This window comes from Lemur catta, chromosome 17, assembly GCF_020740605.2.
Source record: "Lemur catta isolate mLemCat1 chromosome 17, mLemCat1.pri, whole genome shotgun sequence".
NCBI classification, from domain to species: domain Eukaryota; kingdom Metazoa; phylum Chordata; class Mammalia; order Primates; family Lemuridae; genus Lemur; species Lemur catta.
Genome location: NC_059144.1, coordinates 2,728,490 through 2,752,254, shown reverse-complemented (window position 1 = coordinate 2,752,254; position 23,765 = coordinate 2,728,490). Strand labels below are relative to the sequence as shown.

The 23,765-nt window shown below is 55.0% G+C and overlaps 1 protein-coding gene across 1 annotated transcript in view; it reads left to right on the top strand.

Annotated features, from left to right (window-relative positions):
- JAKMIP1 (janus kinase and microtubule interacting protein 1) overlaps window positions 1–11,962 on the top strand; it is a 125,516-nt gene extending 113,554 nt beyond the window's left edge. The window contains exons 9-13 of the mRNA XM_045528371.1: window positions 2,849–2,977; window positions 4,872–5,000; window positions 6,732–6,815; window positions 9,779–9,841; window positions 11,563–11,962. Coding sequence (XP_045384327.1) covers window positions 2,849–2,977; window positions 4,872–5,000; window positions 6,732–6,815; window positions 9,779–9,841; window positions 11,563–11,736 — 579 coding nt within the window. The 3' untranslated portion in view covers window positions 11,737–11,962. The remainder of the gene's footprint in view (window positions 1–2,848; window positions 2,978–4,871; window positions 5,001–6,731; window positions 6,816–9,778; window positions 9,842–11,562) is intronic.
- Window positions 11,963–23,765: the final 11,803 nt, after the last annotated feature.

The following is a 23,765-nucleotide window of genomic DNA, read 5'->3' as shown; positions in this document are numbered from 1 at the left end:
CTGTAAGTACGTGGCCAGCAGTCCCACAAGAGTTCAGAAAGTGGGTCATCCTGGGTCATTGCACATGGAGTCTTTAGCCCCCAGGACAGTCCTGACACTGACAGTGGACGGTCAAGCCCAGGAATGTGTGTGACCCGAGGCTGCCTGGGCCCCCTTGGTGTGCGGGGCAGGGCCCTCCCTGCATCGTGGCTGCCAGGAGACACAGCAGCAAACGCGGACCTGTCCCCAGAGGCCTTGCAATTAGCGGTGTTTACAAGAAATAAGGTCAGCGGGTGGCTACCGCGAAATACATGGGATCTGGAACTCGGGGGTGAACGTGTGTGTGCAGAAGAGCTTCAAGTGCTACAAATGTGTCACAACTATGGGGGATGTCACTATCTCTGCTCTCTAGAGATTACTGGGAGAATTTGTGATACCTGAAGTCAGGTTTCTGGAGGGGATATTTGCATATATCATTGTCCCCAACCTCTGCCAGGAGAGAAATGCCGTTTGAAATCAATTCCTCACGTTCCTGCCTGTTAGACTTACCTGGGGAGTGTGACCAGGTGGTACGGACTGATGCTGGCTGCAGGAATGAATGGAAAGGATGCCATGCAAACCTGAAATGATTTATGGATACATGAGCCAGTTTGGCTTTCTGTTCATTAACAGAGTCCTGTTTGTGAGCACTCACGTGACAGCCAATATTGTGTGCCAGGCCCTGGGCCACAGTGGGGAACAAAAGGGCCCGAACCCCTGCCTTTGTGGAGCTTCCATTCTAGAGGGGGAAGGGGGCGAGGACAGCAGTAACACAATAGCAACGTGTACCTCTGTCAGTGGGGATAAGTGCTGTGGAGGAGAACACGGGGGGGGGGGCGGGGGGGGCATGGGCACGGTGGTCAGGGAAACCTTTTTTCACAGGGTCGCATTTGTGCAAAGATGGGGGGAGGGAGGGAGAGGGCTGTGTGGATTCTGGGTAAGAGCATCTAGGCAGTGCAAAGGCCCTGTGGCAGGTGTGCGTGAGGTGTAGCCTGTGCAGAGGGAGAAGGGCTGGGGAGGCCAGAGTGGTGGGAGCAGATCCCACAAGTGCACTTGGACTGCGTGGGGCCTACGCAGGTGCTGGCTTTCACCTGGGCACGGAGAGCCATCAGAGGCTTGAGCGCAGGAGCAACATGACGTAACTTTTGTCTTAATCTCTGTGGCCACCAGGTTGAGGGACAGGGCAGGAGCAGGCAGAACAGTGAGAGGGGTTTTCATAATTCCGGTGAGAGGTGAGGGTGGTGCGACCAAGCCCATGAGAGGGCTGGATTCTAGGTTAAAGGTGGAGCTGGCAGGATTTGTGCTGGAGGGGATGGGCGTGAGAGAGCGAGGACACGGGGGACGCCTGGGTTTGGGGCCTGAGTGCCTGACAGATTGGAGCTGCTGCTGAGCACAGGGCAGACTGTGGGAGGCGCGGGTTTGGGGGATGTTGCATTGGCTGCCATCGGACCCTGCAGAGTGGCATTCAGGGCGAGGTGTGCCCTGCACGTCTTGGCCACCAGGCAGGGAGTGTAAGGGAAAGCAGTATGCAGAAAGATGCCAGTGCAAGAACGTTCTGGGGGGCACACAGTGGGGGGGAGCTCCCCTGAAGCCTCTTCAGAAACTCCAACTGTGTGAGGCATCAAAGACGTCGATCCTACCCCTTTCCTGCCTTATGTCTGAATTATTTCGTAATCATGTTATTAACTGTGGTACCAGCCACGTTTTTCTCACGTTTGCAGAGATGAGATTGCAGAGGTGTGTGGGCTTAAACACCCAGGGTGAGGGGCACCCTTAGCACGTGGGTGCACCCTGCTCCCTCGGGCCGGGGGGCAGGGCCAGCCACGTCCTGGAAGAGCCAGCGAGGGCCTGGGGCTGGGCTCTGGAATTTCACTATGATTTCTCCTTCATGGTCTGGAAAGCATTCATTGATCATAAAAACAAATACAAATTTTTCTCAGGGGCTATTTGAGGGGGAAAAAAAGCAATGTTCCTAAAACAAGGGACATTGTTGACACAAGCTCCTTGGGGCGAGGACCATGCCTGATTTTGATCCTCTTGTGTCCCCCAGGGTTTCCCAGGGTCTGACCCACAGAAGGTGCTTGGCCAGTGTTTGCTGAATGAATGGATGAATGAATGAATGAAGGTCCATATTCTGTGGTATTTGGAGTGGGACAAGTGGTGGCCAGGGTAACCTGAAGGCTGGAACGCAGAGCATTGAAATTACCTCAAATCTGAGTGATGGATCTGTGAGGATCCCTTGCACTGTGCCTACTGATTTCGGAAATGTTCCCAGTTTTCTATAATAGTTAAGTGAAAATTACCTTTGAGCACAGGTCTGGTGAGGGCTTGGGCCACACACATGCCCTGCTAGTCAGAGGCCTGGGGTCAGTGCGTGGACCCTGCTTCTCAAGCTTGTGCCTGTTTCTGGCGTCCAGATAGATTCATCCAGATTCTTCTCTTGGAACTAGACACCTGCCTTGGCCCTGTCCCCTTCTCCTTTTGCAGCAGTCACGCTGTTGGGCAGTGCACGCGAGACCCCTTTTGTGCTCACAGGTGAAGTGGGGGTGTTACTGTGTCCGTTTGCTGAAGCAGGAGGCTGGCACTTACAGGGGCTGAGCGATTTGCAGGGGCTGGCAGCTCGAGAGCCTGGAGCCAGGGTCTGGCCAGCTCGCTCTACCCGTAAGCCCAGAACTCAACCCCCACCTCCTGTCCCACCCAGTTACAAAGCCCCCCAACCACGTCTCGGGATACCAATCGTAGCTCCCTGCACTGGCGTGATGATGACAGGGCTGGGGGACTCTGGTGTTCCCCAGTCTGTTGCTAATGTCATGCAAATTGCCTTTTACAGAAGCATGTTGTGGAGACATTTTTTGGATTTGACGAGGAGTCTGTGGACTCAGAAACACTGTCGGAAACATCCTACAACACAGACAGGACAGACAGGACCCCAGCCACGCCTGAAGAAGATTTGGACGATGTAAGCAAACCAGTGAGGGTGCAGGGGCTCACCTGCCTGCAGTTTCAAACCCCAGGGACCCATTCCCACCAGTGCGTTATCCAGGCTGTGGCATCGGGAAGGGGGACCCCTGTTGTGGGCTCAGGAACGGCAATGGGGACAGCACGTGGGGCCCTTTCTTTCCCCAGCACCGATTTACTGGTCAAGCTGAGCCATTCATGTGTTACTTACCATTTGTGGTTAAAGTTGCCGTGTGGCCGTCTCTCCCTTGTCCCTGCGCGTGTGTGCACACGCACACACTACCGGGTGAAACGGTACCATTGCTTTTGTTGACTATAGAAGTAAAGCATCATTGTAGGAGAAAATCCAAGCAGTCCTGAAAAGTATAAAGAGGAAGGTGAAACACACTTGAAGTCTGGCCACCCCAAGGTCACTGCCTTCCCCTTTTCTGAGCGTCTGTGCCCCTCCAGGTAATGACCACCTTACAGAGCGGGCCAGCTGCATTCTCTCAGGAGTCCCAGGTAAAACCGCAGGCAGACCCTGGGGGTGTCTGGACCTTCCAGTGACAGGAATAGCCGCACTTGATTAACTTCCTGAACTCGAGACTTCACTCCGTGCAGACCTTCCCGTTCCTCCCTGCTGTGGTCTGCATCAGGCCGGCTGCTGTTTCCCTTGCTTGTGTTTCTGGCCCTCCGCCCTGCAGGCCCCTGCTGGCTTTTTTTCTGAGCCCAGGGAGGGGCCTGGGTGGAAAGGGTATTGGGGGACTTGCCAGGGGCATCTGGACCTTGGGCGATGCCCTCTGGCTGGGCCAGGTGGACAGTGCTGCTTCTCATGCGGGCGCTTCTCTGGGTCTTCACAAGCTCCCCGGGGGGGGGGGGACCACTCTCTGCAGCTTCCTGGTGGGGCTGTGGTCATTGCCTCCCTGGGACTCCCCATGTCCCAGGACTCTGGGTGGTCAGCCTCCCACAGACACCTGTCTGGGGTCCCTTTCCCCTCTCCTGGTGGCCTTCTCTGTGGAACCCCTTCTAGAATGACTTCCAGGTTGGTTTCCTCCCACGGGTCCCTTTGGTCATGGAGAATGTGGTACATTCTGTGGGCACAGGCACAGCTGACCCCAAGGCAGCCCTTCTCTTTGCTCTTCCACCTTGTGCTAAGACTCCGGGGGACACGTATCACCTGTCCAAGTAGCACCCTTGGCATCCCTTCTCATGCTGTGGGAGAAAGACCGTCCTCCGCGTCGGCCCACCAGCCTCAGCCGAGCGCCAGCTGAAGGGGCCTCGCCTGGCTGGAGACCCCCCTCGGCGCAGGCGTGTCCCGCGCGGTCTGCACTGGGCTACTCGGCGTTTGGGCCGCTGTTCTCAGCCACAGCACCCAGTCGCATTCTCGTACCTGTTAAAATGAGCTTACACAGAATCAGCCAGACATGCGCTTTTTAATTTGCATTTTTCCAGCCATTGACATGTAAAAGGCATCTTTCAGCACCAAAATATGTGGCTGTACGTCTCTCTCCCATGACCACAGCCATGTGGGTTTCTCACACGGATGCACATCCGGCGCTGAACAGGTCCCTGGCGGGGCGTGTGGTGTTTCCAGCTGCTCACGCCTGTGCAGAGCACAGTGCTCTTCCCAACGCGCATCTTCGCGCGCCTGTGCGGCTGCCCCTCAGGACACGCTCCCGGGAGGGGCGCCTTCACCGCAGAGCCCCGCCGGCTCCGCGCCTGCCACGTGATTCCGGGAAGAGCCCTCCCGGCCCTCCCTCCGGAGCCCTCACTGCTTCCTGGCAGCGACAGGCCCCTAAGCCTCCGTCGGCAGCACTCGTGACAGGCGGCGTTGGTCTTGTCCAGGTCCACTCTGGCACTCAAAGCCCCAGCACGTCCCGTGCTTGATTGTGTGTTTTCTTCTCCATTACGTTAAGGCCACTGCCCGAGAAGAGGCCGACCTGCGGTTCTGCCAGCTGACCAGGGAGTACCAGGCCCTGCAGCGAGCCTACGCCCTGCTCCAGGAGCAGGTGGGGGGCACACTGGACGCCGAGAGGGAGGCCCGGGTAAGTGCGGCCGGCCCTCAGGGCTGGCGAGGGCTGGCAGCAGGCCAGGTGGTGTGGCCCTTTCCAGAGGTGAGATTCTGTCTCAGCCCCTGCCTTCGACACTGGGCTCAGCAAAGTCCCCACTGTGGCGATGTTCCAGAACTCTCTCTCTATCCTTGGTGTGACCACAGGAGCTCTGGGGCATCCAGCTGCCAGAAGAAACGGTGCTGCTGTCTAGCGTGTGCCGTCTGTTTGCAAGAGAGCACGCTTCCAGGATGTGAGGCTGAGCGTGAAGCCACACACTCGGCCGGTCTTGTGGCCTTTACACTCACCTCCCTCCAGGGCCGAGACCCCAGGCACCTCCCTGGAACACTTGGGGGACTCTCAGGGAGCTCCCAGCCTGTGAGGCACTCTGGGCCCTGTCAGCCACCTAAGTCCAGACCTTGTCATCCCTCATGGTAGGCTGAGCTCTGCTTTCTGGAAACTTCTACCCACTGGCCCTTCTCCCACCTTCAGGAGCCACATGGACCAGGGCCTGCTTGCCCTTCCTCTTGGGAGCACGGGGCCTCCCAGCGAGCATGCCGCGGCGCCAGTGCCTTCCTGTGTCCCATCCCCGTCTCATTCCCACAGCGGCCCTGGAGGCAGGAGGAATTAATCCATCTTCTGAATGAGGAAACTGAGGCTTAGAAAACACCAAGAAACTTGCCCCAAAACGCCTAGACAATGGCTCGCCGAGCTGAGAGTGAAAGCCGGGTTTCTCTGACTGAGTCAGTGCTGTTTTTCAGAACCCTGTTGGGAAACTGCACAGGGTATAGATTCTGATGGCCTCAGAGGGGATGTACTGGAATTGGGCGTTGTCTGGCAAACCTCTAGACTGCAGGTGCAGAGAGGAGAGGCCACTCCAACGTGGGGCTTGTTCAGGTGCGGCAGCCCTGCGTGTGTGGCAGGGGCAGGAGAAGCTTCCATGCCATAAAGGAAGGTTCAGTTTTTATCCTCTAGGTCAGAGGAGGAGCCACTAGGCTTTGTTTGGGCTGAGTCGTTTTTGTGGTTTCTCAATTGCACCTACTTGCCAACATTTAAAAGTCAAGAGGTTTCACGGAGAAGCCCAGATTCCTGACCTTGCTTGGAAGGTTGGAGCATGTGGCCACACCAGCCTCCCGTGCCGTGGCAGCCTGGGGCTGCGCAGGAGGGGCCTCCCGAGCTGGGCCACGTGCCTGCAGCCTGCGTCTCCGCTGCTCCCTGTCGCCCCCCCCATTTGGCTTCCTTTGTTTCTGTGACTCACCTGGCGCTCTCAGTCCGGTGGTTTTCAGCCCTTGCTGTCGGTGATGCAGGGCCCAGGCGGGGCCCAGCAAGTATGCGCGCGGCAGTCTCCCTGCTGGGCCAGCAAGCGCTGCACTCGCCGGAAGCCGTGCTGGGGCCCTGAAGCATCTCGCTTCTGGCTCACTCACCACCCCGAAGAAACTGGTTTCTTCTTTAGGGTTCATTTTCCTTGTTTGTAAAATCAGGGGAGCTGGAACTGGCAAACTCTCAAGACCTCTCAGTTCCTGATGATTTTATGTCTGTAGCGGACAGGTGAGCCTCCACACCACTAGGTAGGTACCAGGCCAAGTTTGAGTCTGTGCTTCTGAACGTGAGCCTGTGCCTAAGGGGCGCCTGTCAGCGGCCCGGGCATCGCTTGGGTTGTGCGAGGTCCTTTCTGCTTCTCTCTTGCCCTGGAGGGGACCTGCTCACTTCCTGGTCTTTCCCTTCCAGACTCGGGAACAACTACAGGCTGATCTGCTGAGGTGTCAGGCCAAAATTGAAGATTTGGAGAAGTTATTGGTTGAGAAGGGACAGGTGAGCAGGAACGATGATGTGTTTGTGAACCTTTGCTCTTCTGTCCGGTTGGTGGCGTCCCTGGAGCTTGTCTACGTGCCGAGGAGGGTGTTCTGTGGAGGTGTATCTGGAGCTCCAGAGACATTAGAGAAAACACCCAGCAGACCCAGGAGAGAATATGCTTCCTAATGTGCCCATTGGCTGAGTTAAAAAAAATCTAAATGCATTATGGAATTCTAACTTGGCTCTTTCTTGTTTGTTTGCCAAATGCACAAAAATAGGAGATGATTCCAAAAGCAAAGTTGAAACCAAAGCCTTTTTTGACCTGAACCTGAAGAAGAGCTGCTATTGCCTATGCAGATTTTGCATGTGCCAGGCCTTAGGCCTCATGGCCACAGCGTTCCATGCTATGATTGTGTCATAGAAAAATCCAGGCACTTGTTCTTCTCAGATGAGTCACCTCCACGTACCCATCCTCTGCATTTGACTGGGCAAGGCCGACTTGGCGGCAAGACCCTGGGGTGGGGAAGGCAGCAGAGCGGGCCTGGTGGAAGCCCAGCCTCTCGGAGGGTGGCGTGCAGAGGTTAGCAGGGCCCGCCTGCTCTGTGTCGGAGGGCTGTCTGCTCCACGTGGTTTCTCTAGGATCCAGGGGTGGAGGCATCACCATCTTGTAACTGCTGTATCTAGAACTTGTCCTCTGCTGGGCTGTTTGCAGCCTTGGCAAAATTCATTGTCCCAAACCAGTCCTATGGCCCGACCTAATGGCGGGAGTGTCAAGGGGTGTGTGTGGCAGATGGAGTGTCTGGGTCATGCTGCCCCCACCTCTGGGGTCATCTGTGGGGACACCCTGGCCCACAGCCTGGTTGGTGGTGGGGCCAGGGAGGCCTGGCGAGGTCTGCCACAGGGCCTAGGGCCTAGGGGACCCTGTGGGGCCTGGGGGACCCTATGGGCAGGAGGGGGTGTGAAGGCAGGGGCTGTAAGAGGCTCCAGGCCAGTCAGCAGGGAGGCAGCAGGTAGAGCACCACGAAGCAGATGGCTGAGAGCCAGTTCTGACTGATCCCCAGTTAGCGGACAAGGCTCAGGGTTGTGGCTGAGGTTCATGTTAAGGCAGATGGCCGGTCACCAGAGCTCACGCCGGCCCAGACAGGTCACTGCAGCAGGCTTTCTTAAGGGCTGAGTTGGGGCTGTGAGCACCTGGCCCTTAGGAATGGCATCTGTGCATTGTGGCCCGGCATTTGGGGTACACACGCTGGGGACAGCCTGCCTGGGGCCAAAGGTGACTCTGCTGCTTGCTCATTGTGCGACCTGGGACAAGTTACATCATCGCTTTGGGCCTCGGTTTCATCATATTTGAAATGGGGCTATTCATATACATAGCATGTTAGGGAAGGGGAAGCAGGAGACTGGGAGGAGCCGGGGCAGAGAACCAGGTGAGAGAAGATGAGGTGTTTTCAGACTCCTGCCCCGGCTTGGCGTTGGCCTCAGTCTCCCTCTTCCAGGCTGAGCTCACACATTTGAACTTGCCTAATCACAGTCTGCGACTAACTCGGCCTCCCACCGTAGCGTGCTGGGTCCTCTGTTCGTGGGCCCGCTCTGCCCTCCCTGGCTGCTGCAGGAGGGGCGGGTCTGGGGCAAAGCACGTGGCCATTCGTTCAGCCAGAACCCAGAGCCCTCAGCACGGATGGTGGGTCAGTGCGTTATTGCTGTGTAACAAACCACCCCGAAACTCAGTTGTTTAAAACAACAAACATTTTATTTACTCGTAGTTCTGAGGATGCGCAGTTTGGGCTGGGCTCAGCCCGGGCTCAGTGGCTCTGCCGGCCCCACCTGGGGTCGTTCCTGAGGCTGCAGTCGTCAGGCAGGTCCACTGGGGCTTGATGGCCCGAAATGGCCTCACACTGCTGTCTGGGTGCTGGTGGCAGCTGCTGGCCAGGTCTCTCATCCTCAGGGAGCTCACTGGCTTCTTCACCTGGTGGCCTTGGGGCAGGAAGAAAGGGCAAGCCCTGAGGCACAAACACTTCCCAAGCCTCTGCTCACATCACGGTCGCCAACATCTCAGTAGCCAGAGCATGTCACAGCCCAGCCCGTGTCACTGAGGGAGAAACAGACCCCAGCACTTGGTGGGTGGGGCCACAAAGGGGTGTGCACAGGAGGTGGGAGGGAGTGTGGCGCCGTCTTTGCTACCAGTCCACCACGGATAAAAGGGAGTGGAGTGCTGCCCTGTCCTCACCGGGCCCTGCGGGGTGGTGAGGCCAATACGTGGGGCAGTACAGTGGCGACGCAGGGTGACAAATGTTAGGTAGAAGGAAGCCCAGGAGGCAGCCAGTGCCTCTCCTGCACATTCTGTGCGTGGAACCAGACCCGAGGTTAGGCCATGGCTTTTAAGCATCCCAGAACGCCTGGCCTGGCCCAGCCCCAGCTCTGCGCCCAGCAGCGGAGGAGGGAGGAAGAGAGTTGGAGAAGGCTCCCCTGCCTTCCCGATTCGTTCATCCATCCATTCTGACGTTCACTGAGCACCGGCTGTGTGCCAGGCACTGGGCTGGGCTCGGGGATCCACCATGACACAATGGACTTCGTGTCTTGTGCTCTCAGATCGTACATGGGAGGGACTTGACCAGGCAAAGACACTTGGGAGGGCAGCACAGGCGGAGTGTGTCACTGTGGCTCCAACCAGGCTGTGGGGTGTGGGGCTGGCCTTCGGGTGCGCCGGGACTCGGTCACCCCTGCGCTGTGTCTCTGTGAGTGCTGCACGCAGAATGAGGTCACTGTGCTTTGGGGGATGTGAGCACGTGGGGAGGGAGGCCCCACACACCTGCACGTCTCTCTTCTGGGTTGAAGTTTGAGCAGGAAGATGAGGGTGTCCAGCTACTATCCTTTCCTCTGACCCTTCCATAGTAGGTTTCATAGGCAGGGACCTTTCTCACAAAACGTGTTACCGTCAGTTTGCTTCAATTAGCGTGACCATATTTAGTGCTTTTCCTTAGGATTCCAAGTGGGTGGAAGAGAAGCAGCTGCTGATCAGAACGAACCAAGACTTGCTGGAAAAGGTACGTGACCCTGCTCCAGAGAACCCAGAGCCCGGTCAGCCAGGACCTCAGCCCCTCAGGCCTCATGAGTCTCACCCGGCACCATTTGCACTCCAGGGACAAGGGCCCCGGGCCTGGGTGGCTCTCACTAGGAGCGGTGTCTTCGTCACATTGAGTCAAAGCCTGCTTCCTGCTTGTGTCCTCTGGGACAGGCCTGCAGGGCTGGTGTAGACCGCCCTCCCAGGCACGCTGCAGAAGTGGGAGGGCTGCCCCGTCCTCTGGCCCTGCTTTGGGGTTCCAGAGCCCATTCCCCCCACCATGGAGGGCACCTGGGGCACTGGTCAGTGGGCAGGCCCTCAGGCCATCGTAGCCCAGTTCAGCTGACCCATACTGGGAGCTGGGCCCCTCTGGTCATGGAACTTTCCAGAGCTCTCTCAGGGAGTCTCCTTGGGGAGTAGATCTAATGCTTTGGGATTAAAACCATAACTTTTTTTTTCCTCTTTATTGGTGTACAATTCAATCGTTCCCTTAGTAAACTTACTGAGTTGTGCAACCATCACTGCAATGCAGTTTTAGAACATTTCAGCCCCCAAAGAGCCCTCCTGCCCATCTGCAGTCACTCCCCATCCCCCGTGCCCAGCCTCTGGCAGCTGCCAGTCTACTTTGTGCCTCTATAGATTTGCCTTTTCTGGATGTTCCACGTAAGTAGAACCAGATCAAAGCTTAGGCCTCTGCGTTAAGTGTCCTGGAATGCTGTCACTGGACCAGTCTGGCCTGGCCTTGCCCTTGGGAGGGTCTTGGCCCAGCCCCAGCTCTGCCGCTGACCAGCATGTGGCCTGTTCACTTCCCTGTGCTTCTCGGTGGTATCTGGGACAGGGCCAGTCGCCATCGTGCACGCTGGCCCCGTACCATGGGAGGGTTTTAGCAACCTTGGTCTTGCTCACCAAATTCTAGGAGCCACAGAAAACTCTCACATGCTCACCCCATTTCCAGATGTCCCTGTGGGGCAGGACCACCTGGCAGAGAGCCCCTCCTGGTCCTCCCATGCCCTGGTCAGGAATAGTTCTGAGGACTTACTTGAAGGCCTCATTTACATACGTTATCTTAGTGACCCCTCCCTGCCCCGCGGAGATGCGTGTGCTCTTACACTCCCTGGACAGAAACCGAGGCACAGAACAGTTAGCCAGCCTGTCCAGTGTCTCCCAGCTGGCTCTAGGACCGGGCATCTTGTTTCCCAGACTGATGTGGGCTCTCAGGGAACTGCTGCCCTTAAGGCGTTTTATGCAGGGTTCATGGGGATGCAAGAGAGACGCCAGCCTCCCTGCTGCAGTTTGCTGGGGTTGTTGGGGAGGCTGATTCTGGTGGGGGTGGTTGAGTTGAATGACCTGGACAGGCTTTGGGTGCAGAAGCACCAGTATTGCACTCTTGTTTCCCTCATGTTTGACCTCAGGAGGGACCTAATACCTCCATGCCTTGGTTTCCCCTTCATTCATGTGTTCAGCACATATATAAGGAGCCCCTACTTTATTGGCCCAGGCTCTGTCTTCCTCATTCCCAGCCTCATGAGCAGACAGGGCCTGCAGCCTCACATGCTTGCTGTAAATCCTGCCGTCTCCACCCCTTCCCCTGGTGACTAGTCCTCAGTTTCCAGTATTGCACTGAGGTGGTCTGTGATCAGGGGACCCTGGTGAAAGGCAGGGGTCTGCCACCTGCCTGTTAATCCACGGATCTCTTTGCTCTAGATTTACAGACTGGAAATGGAAGAAAACCAGCTGAAGAACGAAATGCAAGACGCAAAGGATCAGAACGAGCTGTTAGAATTCAGAGTGCTAGAACTCGAAGTAAGAGACTCTATCTGTTGTAAACTCTCAAACGGAGCAGACATTCTCTTTGAACCCAAATTGAAATTCATGTAAAGCTCCCAGATGTTTTCAAGCATGTGTAAAGGGGACATGTGATAGTTTCTTTCTTTCTTTCTTTCTTTCTTTTTTTTTTTTTAAATCTGTATGTTCAGAATAATTTCACTGCCTTAATATGTTCTGGAGAGAATGCTCACTGAAGTCTATGGACATGTACCAGAGCTAATATATTTATTGCCTACGGCTTGTTTTGCACTTAATAAAATAATTTGTTTTTGCAATAGTTTGCCTTTTTTATTTGTGTTTCATTTCCATAACTACTTCTTTCCTGCATGCATAGTCACCGGGTACGCATTCTGCAAACCCAGACAGAAGCACTGTTGCAATTAATAACACACCTTTTTAAGTGATCTTGCATGCAGCAAATCTCACCTTTTGAAATAGCTGAGTCTCACCTGGCCAGCAATTGACTCTATAATGTGTTTAATGCCAGTTTGGGCCTATTTTCTGTTTGCCAAGGTAAACACAAGGTAAGTAAGACAGGGTAGAAGGATGTATTTGCATAGGCGTTTAAGAAAACTAGTCATGTTGCTCAAACTCTTCTATCCAGTAAACGCAAACCCAGGCATCACAGCAATATTGGACTAAAGAAATTACTATTTGTAACTCAAACTGCAACTCAAAACTACTGGAGGGAGATTGATTGCTGTTCACATGTGGAAATATGTTCCTTCAGCAACTTCCCCAGTGCACCCAGTGGGATTCAGTGAAAGAATATTATCATTATTGCGTCCAGCTGGAATCTTGCCTCGGGTGTGTTACTGTATTGCCTTGCTCCCATGGTATTTCATAATCCTTTTTTGTTTCTGTTTAAAATCATTGACATTTTGAACATCACTTAAGTTTGTGATGAGTTTCTACAAGCACTTGTGATGTGGCGCTGCTGTGTCTCAGCTGAAACCTCTGCATGTGTGACACCCTCAGGCGAACTGAGCACCTTCGCAGTGTTTGTGGCTTCTCTGATTTTGTTTTCCCTTCCTGGCTTGAGTTAAAATTCTGTCTGCATTAGAGCTTCCCTTGTGCACCTTGTTGTGTTCCAGGGACGGTGGCCCGAGTATCTCTCAGTCCAAGTGCCACTGTGTGACTCAGCTCTTGCTTGAACAGGACACGAGTATTTTACTTGTGCAGCACAAGTGGAAGTAACGTGAGGTCATTGCTAATCCTTCTGCTGCTGTTAGGAAACTTTCCCAAGTCTTTGTTTTGAGTCTTTCTCATGAGAATTCCATAAGCACTGCCCAGTTTACTGGAATTTTCTTTGTCTCCACCATCCTTCAGAGCCGTCAGAAACCAGTTTTCTGATATTAGTTCATATAAAATATGAGCGTTGGGGGTCACCTTTTCTATGAAGACTCCATTTCAGTAAATTTGCTGGTAGAAAGGCGTCTGTGGAACGGCACCATCGTGAGTTTTGTTCTTCTTGGCTAATGAGGGAAATGAGATTTTCTCTCTGGACTGGTTCAAACTTAGGTCAGCCAGGTTGAGGCTTCATGGAAATTGGCTGAATTAGCGCCTCCCTTCCTCTCCTTCAGCTTCACCCAAGGTTGTCTTCTTAAGGCCTGCTGTCTAAATTTGTGTTCATCTCAGCTATGTTTCTTAGTTGAATTATTACAGAAGCTCATTGGTTCCGTAGCTAAATTCTGCTGGAGTGGTCCACAACATGTTATTTTTATCTTACTCTACCTCCTATCAAATGCAAGCAGTTTGATTTAAAGGTGTGTTTTGGAAAGGTCTTCCCTGCTGCCCCAGCGCTACTGCAGTGTCTGTGGCTGAAGGTTTCAAGCCGGCTCTGCACGGGAGCCGCGTCTGAGAACCGAGCACTGCTCTGCCGCGGCGCTGGAGCCCTCTGAGTGGTCAGGTTTCTCCTGTCCTTTTTAAAAACTTGTCACTTGTATGATTAACAAGTACCTCTTCTGGGAAAATGCTCTCTTTTCCTTCCTTAGTAGTTGAGATTTGACTATAAACCTGAGGCAGCAGTAGAATGACCATTGGCTGTGTTAGTGTGGTTCAAAAAAATGTGGAAATGGAGTCGGCAGATCATACTGAAAAGCCCAGGAAGCCAGGGTTGGGGTCCGGGCCCTGCCCTGGTATGAGGCCTCAGGCTACAGAAGGACAGCAGTGACACCCCTGCCTCCTGGGGCTGTGTGAGGATTAAACAGGACAATGATGTGCCTGGCACAGAATAACACACCATAGTTAGTGGCTTTTGTCATCCATTCAAATTTAGTGCAATTGTTTTTATTAAATCTTGTGATTCTGCGACTTCATGGGTTTTGATCTCGCAACAGATAAACTCATGTAACCATTTCTTCCCAGCCAAATAGGTAAGAAGCGAACACATTTCCAAAGGAGACCTGCTGCGTGGAAAGACGTGAAAACGTATTTCACGGACAAGACCACTTTAGTCCGAATGTGCCCTTTAGTAACACCTTTGCCGGCTGGAATTCATTGCTTTTTGCTGAGAAACGTGGGAAAATGGCAAGTGGTAAATAATCCAACCAAGTTCTGTTTTTAAACCGAATCTTTTCCCCAGGAGAGAGAGCGGAGGTCGCCAGCATTTAACCTCCAAATCACCACCTTCCCCGAGAACAACAGCAGCGCTCTCCAGCTGTTCTGTCACCAGGAAGGAGTTAAGGTAGCGTGCCTGGGGGGCCCCGCCAGACCGACAGCCACGGGCTTGCTCAAGTGCCAGGCTCAGTTGTAAAGGGGGATGTGTCCTTGTGCCAGGGATAGAATCGGTTTTCATGAGATACCTCCTGTCCCTTCACGCGATGTTGAAAGTCATAGTTTGTTTATTTTTTAAAGGGTCACCAAATGTTACTTTATTTTGACCCACGTCTTTAAAAGAGCAGAGACTTGGGAAGTAGCCTTGAGTGCAGACCCCAGCTTTGCCACTGCCCTGGCCTGGCCTGTAAACTTGTGGGCCTCAGCCTCTTTGCTGTGAAACCCAAATGGCAATACCCACACCGTGGCGCAGGGCGACGATGAGATTCGATAATGAATGAACGACGTGAAGTGCCCAGCACAGGGCCTGGCATGCAGTAAGTGCTGTGCAGTTGGTGGCTGTGGTGGCTGTGACAGCCCAGTGCTTCCCTGTGCCTGGAGCCCTGCTAGGCCCCATGGGCAGTGTCTTTCTGACCCACACAGTTCCATGGGCCTTTCTAGAAAGCAGTGTTTGTGCTGCTGTAAAACTTGGCAAACAAGCGACAGTCACATCTTTCCCCTCACTCCCCAGAGGAAGAGCTGGGGGCCGGCTCGGCCCTGCTGCAGGTATGACAAGGGAGGAGAGCGTGCTGTCTCACCAAGACCAAAGGTCATGGCGCTAGAAATTGGTGTGGATGGTCTTTGCAGCTCACACAAAAATGAACGTTGGAAATCTTTTCCAGGATGTGAATATTTCTGAACTTATGAAGAAATTAGATATCCTTGGCGATAACGGGGTAACTATGCGCGATCGGTTTCTGGTTTCGTGTTCTTGTCTGATCCGTGTGACTTTTCTTTTGTTTTGTTTTTTATTTTTCTCTGATGTAAGAGATCTAATAAGAACAATGTAAGGCTTTTGTATGGCCGTGTTCCTGTGTGGGGGGTGGGTTTGCATTTGTCACAAGTGGGGTTCCAAAGTGAGGGCGTCCTTATGGCCCATGAGTATAAGGGGCAAAAAGTCTGCTAACTATTACCCAGAAGGAAGGGTGGAATCGCTCGAGATCGCTGAAATCAGAAAGTGATATTTTTACCTTCCTAAAAGATTGGCTTAACCGAGGCCCTGTTTCTCAAGGGCGTAGTGCCACTCCACGCAACGTCCTCAGCCAGAGGGACAGGAGAGGGAGCTGATTCTTGGGGTGCAGCCCAGAGAGGACCTATGCAGGTTGCTTGGTGCTGACTGTCTGCACGTGGAGTTGGGATCCAGTGTAAAACGCCCTTGCCCATTTTTGTGTTTTAGAATTTGAGAAATGAAGAACAGGTTGCAATTATCCAAGCTGGAACTGTGCTTGCCCTGTGTGAAAAGGTAGAACCCAGCGGCATCCCTGTGCTCACACCGTCCCGGCTCCCAGCACCATACAAGAAACTACACTGGCGCCTCGCTTTGTGTGGGGAGCATGCGCGTGGTCGGCCTGTGTCTGCATGTGCACATGTGCATGCCTTCTCCTTTACGTGCTCATTGCCGGAAACCCAGAGACGCAGGAGGGAATAAAAGCCCCACCGAGGAAACACCCTGCCGCGTTTGGTGTATTTCCTCCTGGACATATTCCCTCTTGCCCTTTTTTGCTGTTAACTTGGTTGAAATCATACTTGACATTGGGTTTCCATCCCCCTTCACAATGCCCCCATGTCCTTTGAAATGCCTCACAAACATCTGTCTAATGTCCCCACCTCATTCCGCCGTGCAGTCCCAGCCCGAGTGAGGGAGTCGTCCCTCCGCTGTCAGGGAGCCGGGCTTTTCCACTTTTGCTCTTTCCACCGTCATGCAGTGGGGACATCTTTACACATAACTTTCCATCTGCATTTTAAAATACATCCATAGGCTAGATCTAGAGTGGAATCGTTGGGCCAAGTGATAAGCACATTTGTAAGGGCTTTGGCGTTGTCAGAGCAGTTTCCAGGAAAGTGGCAGCGATGGCCCTTCTACCCCGGGCCTCACACGCCCACGGTTCCACGCTGGGCGGGGCGTGTTCCCACTGGAGAGCGCTTTGCCCGCTGCATAGGTGAAAAACCATGTGATGTCATTGCTTTAATTTTTATTTATTTGGGTGCTGGTGAAGCTGAGCTTTCTGATGTGCATCATCTATTTCCTTCTGCCTTGTGAATCGTAACTGCACTTCTTTTGAGAATTTTCCATTAAGTCTGTTCATCCATCCATCCATCCATCCATTCACTCAACAAATACGTATTTGTTGTAATTGTTTTTCTTACTGACTTCTCTGTGTGCTTTACATATTGAAGATACTAACTCTTTGACCTATTTTTTAAAAATACATTTCTGATTTATTTGCCTTTTACGTTGGTTTAGGTTGTTTTAGAAACAACCTGATTCGTTGAAGACCTTTTCCTTTCAAAGCACATGAGTTAAACTTTGAAATGCTATTTTTATAATGATGAGGTCTTCATGGTCTTAGTCGGGATTTGTTCCAGAATCTTTGGGAGGGCGTTTAAAATATAAATCGTTTTCTTCCTTGAGCATTACCCGTTCCCCACAATCGAGTAGAGAGCACTTAGCAGGCTGAAGGCCAAACCTTGCCCAAGGTCACACGGTTAGGAAGTGGTGACACAGGATTGACCGGGGCTGGCTTTCTCCTGCTCCTGTCAGGTCACCTGGCTGAGGCTGCTTCCCTAGGTGAGCGTGGGGGGTGAGGATTCACACCTGCTGGCCGGTGGGCCGGTCAGGTGCAGGTGACTGGTACACGGCGGGGCACAGGGGACCTATTCAGAACATCCCTTTTCGTCAGCAAAACCAAGTGTGGTTGTCCCTCCTGCAGCAGTGCTCTCTGTAGTGCTCCCTGAAGTGCTGGGTAAACACACACGACTCAGTTTATCCAACATGCCCTTGGACGCTTCCTGAGAGAGAGGGCCCCGGAGTGTCGAGAGCAGAGCACAGCCTTGGAGGCTGCGGAGATGCCGTGTCCGCCTGCTCCGGCCTCGGTGCCAGGGAGGCCCCTCCCGGCGTGGGTCTCGCCCACCACTTGCCAGCTGCAGGGGCTCTGGCAGGGTCGTCACTCCATCTCCCCCAGCCACTCGACTGGCCGCCCTGGTGCCTTGCAGGGTTAATGTCAGCAGTCAGGACACCAGGTATTTAAATGGAACCGAACCAAACATGGCCACCTGGTTAAATTAAACACCTGGGTTCACACTTGGTTCCTGCAGGTGCTCAGTCGATGCTTGTGGACCAGGTGAGCCAAGAGCCGGAAACGCCCGTGACTCAGGGTGGGTGGTTGCAGGGGGGCGGGGGCGGGGGCGTTGGTGGGATACCGTCTCCCCATCCCCAGAGTCTCCTTAGGGGCCAGGGAGGCAGACGGCAGGAGGTTCCTGGCCTCAGTGAGAGCTTTCCTCTGCAGGGGGCTGCATCCTCCCACCTGAGCCCTTCCTGGCACACTGTCCCCATGCCCGACAGACAGCAGGTATCCAGGCCCCACACCTTAGGTCCTCAGTGCCGCCATCTGGCCAGCATCTGAGCAAGACGAGCATCTCTCTTCCATGGCTGAGAAAACGGCTCTGTCTGCTTCGACCCCTGCCTGCCTGTCAGCCTCCCACCTCCGCTGCTGCCTCTCTGCGCTGACCTCCAGAACCTCGCCAGGCTTTGTGCCCCGTAGGCCAGAGAGCTGCGCGGGCCACCTGCCGGCTCCTCACAGACCCCAGGAGGGCGTGCGGGGCCCCAACTCTGCACGTGGTGTGGAAGAGCCCGCTCCCCATCTGGGACAGTCTCTAGGGACCGGATGGACACCAGTGGTTCCTCAGATCGGGACCTGGTGGACGCTGCTGTGTGTCTGGGGTAAAGGCCAGCTAAGCGTGGGAGTTGCTGCACCTCTTTTCCCTGCTTAGAGGCCATGTTGGCCCTGCGCACTCCTTAGGAAGAGACGTGGCCACCGTGCAGCCTGGAAACTGGCTAGCAGGACACCCTGAGCATGTGGCAGGGCAGCTAGGGGACCAGCAGTCCACTCTGCCTAGGACTGAAGGCTTTCCTGGGACGTGGGAATTTCAGTGCTAAAGCAGGGACATTCGTGGGCAAACAGGGACAAGCTAGTCACCCTAGAGCTGACAGGCACTGCATGAAAGCTTGCAGAGGGGACCGGACCCCTGCAACGTCACTACCAGAGGAGGCTTTATTAAGGACTCAGTCAACCCCTGCTCCACCAAATACACCTCATTTTTAAAAATTGCCATACAAGAAAATTGTCCTTCAATGCTGGTATCTGAACGAACTGAAGTCAACTTCAATGTTCCCTTTGAAGCACAAAGCCGATTTCTTAGTGAATAAGTGAAGTGCAACCCGACCTGGTTAGGGATGCCCTAAGATGTTCCTGTGATGATATTGCTGCAAGTAGCCTCTCCCCCGGGTGCATGCCTTCCTCCTCCTCACCCTCGGTGAAGCCCTGTGCATCTTGAGGGTGCAGGCAAACCAGCTGTGCCCACCTTGGCAGCCCCTCAGACCCGCTCTGGTTAGCCGAGTACAGGGTCAGGGACCAGGCCTTGCTCCCCTGGGCCCGTGGCATGTGCCCACAGAGAAGCTGAACCATAAGACATCGTAGGGTTGTGCCTCATCATTCGTCATACCTCCTCCCTCAAGTTCAAAACCAACTGAGAAATAGACACGGACTCAGAGAGGTGGAAATGTATTAACGTCCGGGTGCTCACGGGCAGCAGCGGACTGGAGGAAGCAGCACAGGCCTGCGGCTGCAGCCAGACTTCCTGCTTGTTGGCGCCCTGTCGGGCCTTGGGACCCTCCCTGCGGGGAGAGGGGGAGACACCACCAGCCAAGGGGGATCTGGGCCCCGGCCCTGAGCAGCCCTGGGGGGTTGTGCAGGGAGCTGCCTCCCCCCTGCAGCCCCAAAGAGGACGCCAGTTCCCCCTCGCTGCCCCAGCCCCAGACCCCCGGTGCTGGGGTGGCGCAGAGCCGCGGGCAGCGAGTGACCCCCGGAGTGCTCGGGGCTCTGTAAATACCTGGCCGGACGCTTTGATGTTAAATTCGCGACCTCACATGGCCCAGAGGCTCACGGCCCGCTCCCTCTGCTCCCGATAGCTGAAAGGGACCTGCCAAGTTTATGTTTTATGTGCCTAATATGCATATATTTTCAAACAACGGCAAGAAAACTCAACACCATGTTCTACAGAAACAGCCCCGAGAGCAGCTTGTTATGATTCAAAATTGAAATTTTTCCCCATTTTAATTTTATCCATTTTATGACTACTTGCATTAGGATATTAAAAATGAAATATTTTTAATTCCCCATCAAAAATATGCTTATCTATTTCTAAGAACCTGCAGTCCTCTCTCAGTGATGTTTGAGGAAAGGCTGCCTGGTGCCTGCTGCTGGCCCGGAAGCCTGGCGTGGGGCCAAGTTCACTCGGACGTGAGGGCGGAGCCTCTGGCGGGTCAACGCGTGTCCCTCCGCAGAGCCAGCACACACCGCGCCCGACCTCCGCGCCCTCACAGCCCCTCGCCCCTGGGTGTCTCTCAGGCACCCGCTGTGTGCCGGCCCCTGGGCCAAGCAGGGAAGTTCAACAGAATGAGTCAGATGTGGTCCCCATCCCCGGGGACTGGTAGGGGAGGGCAGCACAGTGGCACCTGCCAGGTGAGTGCCATGACAAGGCATTCTCAAGATGGCTGGTATGGGTATCCCTGGACAGCCGCTGACCCCATGAACCCAGGAAGCAGGGCAGGCTTCCTGGAGGAGGTGACAGCTAACCTAGGGCCTGAAGGCTGAGTGATGATATCTCAGTAGAGGCCCGGGGCTGAGGCTGGGGCTGGGAGAGGCAGGGGTGCTCCAGGCAGAGTGGATAGCAGGCGCACGGGCCCTGGGGTGAAGGAAGGCTTGGCTTGTGGGAGGAGCCACACGCAGTTCAGGATGACCTTAGCCTGGTTTGGGGCAGGGAGGGGAGAGTGGTGAGTGTGGGGCCTTGTCCCTGTTGCCAGGAGCAAGGGATGTCCTTGGCAGGCCCCAGGCAGGAGCAGGAAGTTCCGTGAGCAGATGCATGTTTTCCATAGAAGGAGCTGGCTGGGGTAGAGCAGGGTTTGGGGTGGGGGGAGTGTCAGACATGAGCCTGGGGCTGAGAGGGGGCCGGGGTGGCAATGCGGATGGCGGCCGGGGCAGATTTGGGAAAGGCGGGAGGCGGAGCCAGTGCAGGCGGTGGGGGGAAGGGAGGGGCCCGGGGCTTGTCCCCACCTGGGGATGTGGGAGGCCAGCGGCCCTTGCTGAGGAGCCTGAGGCCCTGGAGTGAGATGTCAGGACAGGCCTGGGCAGCTCTGGCAGGAGGGCGACTTCTCAGAGGGCAGGGGAGGGTGGGACCCCGGGAGGGCAGAGCGTGGGGGAAGGCTGGGGGCAGGTGGCCTTGGAGGGTACGAGCTGCCTCCGAGAAGGAGGAAAACAAAGAGGAAAACGAGGAGCGAGAGGGGACAAGGGAGCCTGGGCTGCTGCTTCAGCAGCGAGGAGGTCGGGACGCTATTCATGCCTGCGGGCAAACCTGGACACCCTGCTGCCTGTGACGCCCCTCCCCGCCCACGGCCAGTCCCCTGTGCCATGGCTGCCGCCCCTCCCGAGGGCGGGCTCCTCACAAAGACACCGCAGGCTGCACCGGCCCCGTGCTCAGCCCTGGCCCTGACCCAGAAGCAACGTGGGCAGAGACCCCCAACCCCTCACCTGCGGCTCGGTGCCCGCCCCCCGGGCCACCCATGCCCTCAACACTGTGCCCCTGCGCCCTGGCACACACTCCCACCTCCTGTCACCACGCGCCGGGCACCTGGGCAGTTCGCACTGGCCCGTGCTGGAGGGATGAGGGCAGCGGCTTTGGCATCCTGCAGGCTGATTCAAAATCCCCGTCCCCCACCGTGTGACCTTGGACAAGTTACTTGCCTCAGCCTCCATGTCTTTACCTGCAAAGTGGGGGGGACGCCGTCTGCTCCCAGGGCAGCCATGAGAGGGTCAGACGAGGTTCCTGCTTGAAGCGTCAGCGTGGAGTAGGCGCTCGGCGACGTCTGTGGCTCACACGCTCGCTCGCTCTGCCGTCAGCTCCCAGTACACACGCTCGAGGCCGTCCACGCTCACGTCCAACCAGGCCCTGACACTCCCACACCACGGACATGTCCCCCTCACACTAGGACGAGCTGCACATGTAGGCCTGCACGTGCACACACCACCATGCTGTGCACGGGACCAGGTGTGTGTGTGGCAATGCCCCAGGCCACCCTCGCACTGACGTCTGTTGTTGGTGACGCTGATCTGTTCAGACTATGAGATTGCGCATCCCGCCGGGTGTGGTCCTCACCTGCTGCACCCCTTCCTGTCCCTGCTGTCTTCTAGTGGCTGAAGCAGATAGAAGGAACCGAGGCAGCCCTGACCCAGAAGATGCTAGACCTGGAAAAGGAGAAGGTAAAAGACTTGACCACTGGGGCTGGGGGAGAGATCAGATAAGTCGCATCTCAGAGAGGCTTTGCATGTCTTTCCACAGTTAGTTATCTGCACACATTTCTAAATTTCGCTTTTGCCCCAGTGGTTGTTCTGAGTAGTTCTCATCCATTTACTTACTCTTTGATTCACTTACTCAGTTAATTCATATTTTGGGAGCCTCTGCTGTGTCCCAGGCGCCATGCCAGGGTTAGAGGGCTGGCAATGAACAGCGGGGTCCCTGCTGCGAGGGGCACTCACAGGCACGCGGGGACATGTGCTCGTGAGCTCGACAGAGTGCAGCCTCAGGACGTTAGGAGAGACACAGCCGTGATACAGGGGAGCTTGACCAGTGGCTCTAGGGACACACAGACAGGGCTCAAATCTTTGCTGTCCACGAGAGCTTGGGAAACTGGACCTGAGTCTCCTCGTTGATAACCGGGGGTCCCAGCGCGCCTCACTGGGCTGTGGGAGGAGAGATGCATGGCCAGCCTTGCACAGGGCTTGGCACCTTGGGCACCCGGTAAGTGGTGGTGGTGGTGGTTCACCAGGGCTTCAGGTGCTGGCGTTGGTGGAAGATATTCACTGGGGCTGTGGGTATATAGGGGGAGCCATTTTACCTGGCATGGGGAGGTCAGAGAGGCTTCCCAGAAGATGCGGTTCTTGAGTTGTCAAAGACCAATTTGAATTCTTCAAGTAGAAATGGGAGGTGAAGGAAGAAGGTAGAAGGAGTAGCGTAGGCCCAGAAGCAGTAGGTGGTATGGAAAGAGCCCTGGACTGGCACCAGAAGGCCTGGGCTTCTAGTCCCACCTCTGCCACCATTGAACTGTGGCATCTAGGACAAGGCTTTGGTCCTCTCTGGCCTTCTGTTTCCTCATCTATAAAATGAAGTAGATGCAGTAGGTGAGCTGTAACCCTGAAACCCTCTAATGAGTGTTAGAGAGAGGTTTGCGTTGGGAGAGAGCATGCTTGCAGGAGTTAGAGTAGCCCAGGGGGCGGGGGAGGAGGAGAAGTGTGTGGCAACGAAACCAGTCCGGAGGTGGGTGATGCAGTTTGGGGCGGGGCGGAACTATTGAGACAGTGTTCAGGGGCCACCGGCGTGTGACAAGGGGACCCTAGAAGGAATCCTGCGATGTGGGCTTCGGTTCGACCTGGTTCCTTCATTGTAGTCAGGCCTCTAAGAGGAAGGGGAGCAGGAAGGGCTGGGGCAGTGTGGACCGTGGCTCCCAGGTGTGGCTGTGAGGGAAGCCCCAGGCAGTGAGGCTCCTGCCGGGGTGTCCAGAGGGGAGCGGGCAGGGAAGAGCATCCCACCCCTTCTCACCCTGGTGTCCCCAGTGCGGTGACACTGCTGCTCTCTAGCAAAAGTGAGTAGTTGGCTCTGGAGAGCTCACTGTCGCGGGCTCTCGTGCTGGCCGTTGTCCCTGACGAGCGCCTCCTCTCTCTCAGGACCTGTTCAGCAGGCAGAAGGGCTACCTGGAGGAGGAGCTGGACTACAGGAAGCAGGCCCTCGACCAGGCTTCCCTGGTAGGACCAGAAGTGGGTTTGGCGCTTTGGCTCTTGGACTCCGCAGTAGAGGCTGCTTTTTCCTTCAGGGCTGAAACTGCCTTCAGGGCCCTCCCCAGGCCTCCCAGGGGTGACAAAAATGCCGTCTCCATGCTGCAGCTAGAACGACCATACCCACTGTCACTTTTTTTTAAATCAATCACGATTTTAAAAATATGCAAAATTCCATTGATGATTTTCTAAGACATGCTTATTGAATTCTAGTAATCATTTGAGAAGAACGGGAAGAAAGTCTTTCTAATATGTCTGTTTATACTTAAATATTCATTTATTTGTACTGAAAGTTGTCCCAAATCGAGTTTTCCTGTAAATAGGAAAAAGAGCTGGTCACAAAGGAACAAGAGCAATGAGATGACACCCATGATTGTCAGA